The following is an 8,806-nucleotide window of genomic DNA, read 5'->3' as shown; positions in this document are numbered from 1 at the left end:
ATCAGAGGGGCTGGGGGCACACAAACATCACATGGGTCAGAGGGCGTGGAGGTACCCACAAACATCATGGGGGGCAGGGGAATTGGGGGGTACACACAAACATCACAGGGGACCAGAGCGGGGTGGGGGTTGATGTTACAACTGACCCAACATGAACATCTAACTCTCAGTCTCCCACCCTAACCTACAACCATCTTTCTCTAAACTAACTTTCTAGAGAGACCCTCGGTCTCCAGCACCCATCATTCACCTCACACCACAATATTCTTGAAGTATAACAAGTATGCGCTGACACAATACAGCATATTCTGGAACGTCGCACTGCACATTAACACACCTCCTCTCTATTATGCTACAGATGGGAGAATACTACTGGAGACCATCCAGAAACAATGCCGCTTGACCGCCCCGAGAGCTCACCCACACATCACCATAAATCACTCGCAGCACAGCCAGGTTTAGCTGATCTGCCTCACACCAAGAGCCACCTGGCCCTCCTCCTGCTACCCCACTAACCACCCCCACATAAAGAGATCCTGAAAATGGCAGAAGAGAAAAGGCCAAACAGCATAACTGATGCTACCATTTTGCTCACAGCTGAAAAGTTGAAAACTTAGATTACATTTATTTTTAAAATAAAAAAAAATAAGATCTGCGGATGAAGCAAGAGTGTGTCAAGGTTGTTGCTACAGCCGTAGGAGACCGTTCCCACCAAGGCTGCGTAACACTGGTGCGTCAGCAAGGGGAGGCACTGAGCAAGCACCGTATCAGCGTTTCTTCCGGAATCAACCAAAGTGGAGTACGTTTGTAGAGACAGAAAGTGATAGTTGTTGAAAAACAAAATAGTATTCCCATGCATACCATTTTCCACAAAATGTGTATGGTACAAATTGTGCAGTTGTTTTGTTACCAGTAGCTTATCATTGGTGTGCTGCTGTTCCTAATGTAAGGAGACAATAACTTAAGTTATCATTTCATTCATTGCCTTCTCCGATGACTCGTTTCTCGGTTAGCGATGGGAGTTGTTGCCCCAAGTCGCCATCTTGAATTGCCGATAGAATTCCTTCTTGCCCCAAAAATCATGAATGTTTAACAATGTACTGTATGCATGGTAGGTTATTTGCTGAAAGATGATTTTTATCACTTGTGGTGTAAAAGGAGAAAGTTCAAACATCTTGTGGCACTTTCAACTCTCCGCTTCAGCACACTGAGCATCAATAGTTGCAAAATGTCAACAAAAAAAAACAAATCGAAACCAATTACAGCCATCCTCGTTTTTTTTGTTGTTTATTTTAAAACATTAAACCCAAGCTGTATAGAAACCACAAAAATTACATTAATGATTTTTTTTGTATTCTCAAAAACAAAAGAATTACAGTAAAAAATAACGGTCAAAACTAAAATGGGTTCATACCTCAGTCTGACCCTTACAATTTCTTAACATTTGGCTAAGTGCAGGAAACACCTGAAATGAACTTGCAGGTTGAGAGTAAAAACAAAAAAAAAATAACAAAACAATGATATATATTTATATTATATTTGTATATAAAGTGGTATGATATACAACCATTATGGTTAAAAGAAAAAAAGGAGTTACAATAAAGGTCAATGACAGGTTACCAGTCAATTTTATTTCGTGCAAACAGGGGATACAGTACAATTTCCTCCGATAAAAGATGATCAGTATTCAAACCACATGTGCCAGGCTTTTCCACCTGCTCGCGAGAGAATCCGCGATCCATTGCGACGGCCAAGCCGCAGATCCAGCTCGGCCACTTGTATTTCAAAAGGAAAGCAGAGTCTGGGGTTGCATAGCAGGTCCATGTGGAATGACGTGGTTACACAGCACTTAAAAAGATCATGATACACATGTTGCGTTTCACCCCTCCCCCACCTGGCTCCCTCCCGCAGTGTTACAGCAGGAGAGGCGCTGTAAATCTCAGCTATCCCGCCCCGAGTGCCTACACTACTATTTACAGTAATGCCTTCCCTGCCCAAATCCATCCGATATTAGAAAAGAAATGTTCATCGAGTTGCAGGAAAAGGGACCGGATAATCTCACTACTCAAACACATGACATTAGCTTCACAAAAATAAAAACAAGTTCATAAAAAATATATATATTGTTTGTGGGCTAAAAACTGGTTATTCGCTTAAGCCATTTTAAGTGGTTTTTCCAACGGCATCCATGTTGTCTTTACCAGACCCCATCCACAGATTAGGTTGCCCTCAGCATTCATATACAAAATGTAAAAAAATAATGAGAAACTTATGGGTAGGAAATTGAAAGCAGATTGGTCCCAAATAACGCTTGGTTAGATGCAGGCAATTTTGGAGGCTCAGACAGTTTATTATGCCGTTAGGTTTTGTTATAGGTCAGTAAATATGAAACATTACTAATAAAGAGAGCTGTGCCTGGATCAGGCTTCGTGCAGCGCCAACTTCCAGTTGCTGCGGCTCATGTTGCAGAGGGACTTGAATAGATGTGCAAGTTTTAGAGAGAGTACAAAATATATACTGAATTATCTAATCCAGACCGCCAATATTGTTTCACGGCCATTTGTCTAAAGGAAAACTTAGGAGTTTGTTCTGAAAGCAGAAATTTAAGATGGCGTTGTCACATCTCGCCATTCCGCACAATAAATGAAATTTTATATTGGGAGCAGCCACGCCGAATCGAAAAGGTACATTCTCTTTTTTTAACAAAGTCATTGCGCCGGGTCTGCTTTTTGCAGGTGCAAACGGATAGATTACCTGCAGCAGAAGCCCAACCGGGCCTTTAACAGCACCACTGACCACATTAAGGGACCCTCGTCACTCAGGACATGTTACGTTATTAGGATTTGCGCTGTGCGGTGCTGCGATCTGCATGGTCTCACTGCGCTCTGGTGGCTCTAGAAGAGAATTAGTGGGTTGGCTGGTTGGGTGGCAACTGGGAGGTGCAAGATGGCACTGCTTTGTGTTGAATTTGCAGAAGTACCTTGAGCTCTGTGTGCTTGCACGCTTCCTAGATTTGAAGCGTAGGAAGCACTGCAGGCTTTGTGTCCAAAGGGGCAGCCTCATGCTTGAAATGTGGGCGTGTGCTAGCCCAGGGAATACGCCTGTGGTACCTAGACGTGTACATTGGTGATGTTTGAAGTCTGGTGAGAGGGGCTTGTGAAAAGGAGTGTGCGAGTCACTTGCTTGTGTTTGCATGTGGCGAGTAAGCTGGAGAGAAATTGAGAGCGAGTCAAAAGGTGGCGAGCGTTCTTGGGGTTTCCGTAGGGCTTTCAAATTATCGGTCTTGCTGTCGGTTGCATCATGGTGAAAGGGGTTTGGCTATTGTGGTTGAAGTGAGAATATGTCCTGCGTTGAGGTTTAGATAATTCAGCAGACAGGAAAGGGGTTTCCCTAGGTTTTGGCGGTGCCTTGAAGTGATGTCTTCTAGTCATTATACTTTCCAAGTGCGATGTGTTGGGTTTCTAGGGTCTGCGGCTTGACAGGCATAACTTAAACTTTCGGCCTCTTGGGCATTTAAGGGCCAGGTTTTTAAGACTTTTGGCTGCAGGCCCTTACCAGGAAAGACGGTCTGCTACTGCAGGAAATGTTATCTCAGTCAATATACTTCTTTCGAATTGAGCAGTAACACCCATCAATAATGCAATGCATACGGGGCGCGAGGGCAGGAAGAGAAATAAATAGGATACAACAAATGAGCACCGACCACTTTAGACGTTGGTATAGAACTATTATTCTCAGTTCAGGCACAAGGAGTGGTCAAATAAGGTATTTAAAAATGATCTCCCATGCCAGTGAAGCTCTGCACAGATGCAGAGCCTTGCGGAAGGGCACGGGAAAAACAACTGAGAAATTGCAGAAAGTTGTCTGCAATTTGCGGAACCTGTTTAGGGCAATCTAGATGAGGCGAGAGTGAAAGGATGCTATAGCTTAGAACTGGTCTGCCACCCCAGAGGACCACATGGTTTCCAGATGAAGCACTCCAACACACCTGGAGGAAATGGATGAAGCATTTGGTGGCCAAGCGTAACCGTCATCCATTCACAGCCGCCTCCAGTTATGGGATGTGGTAAAAGAAGCAACTACCATAGCTCAAGGTACAGTGCATCCGGCAAAAACAATAGCGCCCCCGCAAAGCCCCAAGGCAAAGGCTGGGTCATCTGAACGTGGTGTACATGCAATGATTGGTCTCTGTGGCACGAGGATGAGGGGGTTCAAGGCAACCACCTCCGCTTCTATTCATGATGTTAAAAGCCACGGATCCCTGTAACCCCTTAAGGGCCATTCAATACAAACTCCAGAAGGTACAGCATTTTCCTAAACCTTCAACGCCACAGGCCAGGTTTTGGCTACCGCGCGGATCTAAATACTGAAGCACTGTTAAGTCTTTTACAAAGTATTCTGGAAAGTGTTCTACTTCAGGTTGCCTGCCCTGAGACGAGAGCTTGATGGGCTATACTTTCACTGTATAGGACTCTAGGCATACTGTGAAAACTGAGCCGGGGTTATACATAACACACAAGCTGATAGCATCATTTGTTCTCGTTATAAAACAAAATTAAAGCTCATAAAACGATCGTTTGACTATTGTGGAAAATAAGGAGCAAACCGATTCAGTGTACATTACAAAGGCAAAAGCGTGCGTTCTTAATCCAGATGGGCTCACTAAACACTAGGACACCGGTGGAAAACCCGCTGAAGACTGATACAGTTCCTGCTTAAGCCCCTTTTGACCAGCAAGCAATGTTGAGACAAGAACGTGTTAAATACAAGTTACAAACGCCATCATTATGTTGCAAGACATTGTGAGAATTTCAAAGCCGCCTCTTGGTGAGTGTTCCTTTTCATGGCTATGAATGATACAGTCTTGAAGACAAGAGGCTAAGTCCAACATGCTATGTACATTTCACATTATGAAGAAGTAGGTTCATGAATAGCTCGTGTACGTTCAAAATACAGAATTGTAGTAAAAAAAATAAAAATAAAAAAATAAAAAGCTGCACATGACACGTGGCAATGAAGAAAACTAAATCAGAAAAATTAGACCGGCAAACGTAGTTTGTGCTTCTAAAATGTCATGAAGTACGCGTTCACTGCATGTGGTCTGGGGTACGTCTTACGTCAGGACCGTCTCTGCCCCTTTTTTCTTCATTAGCAAATACAGCTTTTGATCTCGATGAGATGATTGTTGCGTTCATTCTGAATTATGGAGGAGAAGGTTTTTCTCTGCTTGCCAAACTTGCTATGGATCCACGGTTCAAGGAAAGAACACACCACAGTTTCAACATTTAAAAACCGCTACATTGGTGAAAGCATCGATGGATGGGGTCCATCGATTGCCCTCGTGTTAGGTCATGTGTGGGCAACGCTACTGTTGGCTAGAAGTCCTTGTGGGATCAGAGCTCTGGGAAAATGGGGACAAGTTGGGAACACTCAAAGAGAATGTCCTCCAGCACCAATGTAGAGTGCCCAGACCTCGCGCGCTGAGGGTTGCGGAGTAGACACTGAGGAGCAGTCCACATACAGTAAATAAATTAAATAGCGTCAGTCTTTCAACTCGCCCATCCCAGCATTGCGTGCCTCAACGTGGCTGGTCTCCTGCTGTGCTCTACAAAATGCTTTCTCGTTGATGGAAACCAGATCCTGAACAGTTAGAACTCTCTCAGCCGGGCAGTGGAAACCAATCCCGGCAACGAGTCACACAACAGGAGAGGTTTTCTTGAAATGGTTTCCCTTACCCTCTCTGGGCCGCCCGCTTGATTAAAATGCATATCCTCCTTCAATTCTCTTAGATCAAAGTTTAAAAATCATGACGATAACATTGATCGCTCACACTTCATCCTCAATCTTCGAATTAAATCGTCTTCAGAGTTGCGCTTTTTACAGTTAAGAACAGGAGAGCGACAGCTCCGAAAGGAGCAAAGGGCAATGAATTCACATTTTTTTAAGGTCTTCTAAAAAGTAAATGATGATTCAACAAATAAGACATCCGAGTGGTTTTGGATAAAAAAATAGACCTGGAATAATCACAGGATTAATCGCGAGGGGTCAAGTATCAGAAAAAGAAAAGACAATAAACCACCACATTGGAGCACTTTTGAGATATGGAAGTGGGCTCATATAAACAAGTACATCAGCTATGTGAGCACTGGCAAAAGGCCTACCTTTTAAATATGCATGAGTCCAGTGGTTAAGAAAAATATTGTTTATATGCATTTCTCTGCCAACTGAATACCATTAAAAACCAACCAGTCCAGTTCTACTAAGGTGAATTTTGTTTTGAGGTAATAAAACAACACCATCACAAAACCCCGTCTTCCTACCCCCCTGGATCAACAGACACCGTTGTTAGCCTGCGATATAAAAATGCCTGACAAACTCTTCCAGTTTCCCCCCAAAACAATGTGTATCTGCTTGCGAAGAGTCGTGTCGACTGCTCTTGATTGTGCTTAGAATTCATGATTGGCTAAGCAGACATCATCCCTCTCGGTCGTCGCGCCGATGCAGGTATTATTGCAAAAGCAAAATGATACAGGCTTGTGCAAATCTGGAATGTGAAATTGGTTAGCAAGACTAGAATCCACTGCAGCACAGCTGGCACAGTGAAGTGGATCAAGACGTTCAAACTGGACAGCATCCGCAAGAGCACGCCAAACTGCAATGAGCGGATCACATCATGGACCTATGCTTGGAAGAAGATAACGAGATTACACAACAGAAAAACAGATTAAAAAAGGGGGGGGGGGGACTTTGTGGGTTGGTGGGCATGAAGGAGCTATTTAACCAAGAACGAAGCACAATGTCGGGTTTCTAAATTCCTGTTTCACCAATGCTTAATACAAAATTAATGAGGGGGTGAACCGTTTAATTCCGTCTGATGTTCAGATAACTGTAGAAATAAAGGGCCACAGAATTTTGAAAAAGATAAAACAATCTTTTCAGGCCTTGGTTGTTGAAGGAGTCTAGGGACCGATGCGGATCAGGGCCAAAATCTTGATTCCAGGGACTGCCGATCAAAGTCTACAATGCTACCTTACTCGATGCGGGTGGAGTCAACACGGGCAGTTTTGTGGCATTTTAGACATAGGTTTGCATTGCTGCTACATTGTTTGGGAACGGCATCCTCCCAAGCCCATCTAATTTAGCTGCTCCGCAACAAGCAGTACACTCGATTAACTACCCTTCTCGATACAGCCAAGATGTTGTGATGAAGAAATACCCCAGATCATTCACAACAATATCCCCTGCTTTCATAAGCCTAGTGATGGCTTTTCTTACTGGAGACAGATGGCTCAGTCTAACAGCTCCCATTCAGACCAACGAATGGAAGTGGAGGCCCAAGATTTCTGCTGGGAGAGTAACTTTTCTGCATTTTACAATGTGAGGAAAACACAAACAAAACACTCACAATGCATGCCAAGGAAAGCTATTGTTACAGTTCACCCCTAAAAACAAAAACACATTGTTAGCAGGCAGACTTTCCAGTGACATCCAGGAATGGCTGTGCTCCACGGATCTAAAAGTGTAAAGAGAAATTCAGTGAAAGTCTTTTCTAGAGGAATTTGGCACCAAACTGGCTGACTCCACTTTGTTCTCCGTCTTGGTTTCCACAGTGCATTGCATAACCCTTTGGATGTGTCTGGTGTTCCCTGAAGAAGCCACGTCAGTGTGAAACACAGGCTATGCCGAGAGGGGTCATCCGATGGCTTGGTGCTTCTGTGTGCTCATGCCCAATCTGAGGTGTTGTGGGAAAAGAAAAGTAATTTAAAATAAATTCTTTTTTTTAACCTTTCAGAACTTGAGAGAACACTGAGCTAAGCCTCTGTCCATCTTAAAACACCACCCTACTGCAATGTCCTTAGGATTCAGTCCATCAACGTGGACCTCTGGTCTGAAAACAGGATCTCTTGACTGAAATAAGCAGTTTGTGAAAAGGGGATGGGGTCCACTAGTGGACATTAAATACCTCAACTGAGCGAAAAGGGTCAAACCAGGTTGCTCCATTCAACACATTTCAGCCTCACGAGGAGCAACTTGTCCAGGACAGAACACTCCCTGATGGGTAGAGGGATAAGTCAGAGCATCTCCCTTGAAACCACTCCACAGGTTCTGCTCCCGGGCTATAGCAAGGTAGGAGTGAACAGACACAGAGAGGCATTCAAGAAATCAGAAATAGAACCACTGTAAACATTTCACTACTGCAGGAGAAGCCACACTGAAGAACCGCTGGTGTCCTCCAATGAACAATGTTACATGCTTTCTTCCGCTTTCACAAGTTGAATTGAGGTTTCGGCTTGCAGTCTGCTTATTGTGATGGCGCTCCGTATGGAACGGTACCAGAACGAGGTTGGTGAGAGTGGGGTAGGTAGGTAGGATGGATGGATGGATGGGTGCTCAGGTCGTGGAGTGAGGACTGGGAGAAAGGAGGGCCGTTTGGAAGAGTGCCGGAAGAAGAAACACAAAAGCCAGGGTTGTTCAGGAACAATAGCACAGGGTTTCAGCAGGTTGGCACAGTTGGAACTGGTTGTTTGTAGGTGTATTTGTTTTTGTCTGTTTTTAGTGCACAGTTTCAGAGTCGGGACGGTTGGTGGCGAGGTATTTGGCTCTCATGCTGGAGGTGTACTGAAGGAAGACAAAAAAACACAACAAAAAGCAAGTCATTCAGAAGAACTGGTTGCAAATGCATATACGGAGCACTCCCCAAAGCAAGGGGTCTATGGAGCTGCAGCCAATTACATTTGCTGGAACTGCGTTTGCGCATGCTCACTTCAGGTACATTCCTTTGCTTTATAGCTTTAGAATAGTTCTG

The 8,806-nt window shown here is 44.1% G+C and overlaps 1 protein-coding gene across 2 annotated transcripts in view; it reads right to left on the bottom strand.

Annotated features, from left to right (window-relative positions):
- Nucleotides 1-1,270: 1,270 nt before the first annotated feature.
- The window catches only part of TTYH3 (tweety family member 3), a 646,372-nt gene continuing 638,836 nt past the window's right edge, over nt 1,271-8,806 (bottom strand). For both annotated transcript variants that reach the window (XM_069647607.1, XM_069647608.1), the window contains one exon: nt 1,271-8,619. Coding sequence is in view for 1 of the 2 variants with exons in the window: in XM_069647608.1 (XP_069503709.1) it covers nt 8,554-8,619 (66 nt within the window). In the remaining variant the exon portion in view is untranslated. The remainder of the gene's footprint in view (nt 8,620-8,806) is intronic.

The sequence above is a fragment of the Ambystoma mexicanum genome, chromosome 2q (genome assembly GCF_040938575.1).
Source record: "Ambystoma mexicanum isolate Mex_15411 chromosome 2q, UKY_AmexF1_1, whole genome shotgun sequence".
Taxonomy (NCBI): domain Eukaryota; kingdom Metazoa; phylum Chordata; class Amphibia; order Caudata; family Ambystomatidae; genus Ambystoma; species Ambystoma mexicanum.
This window is presented reverse-complemented; position numbering and strand designations above follow the sequence as displayed.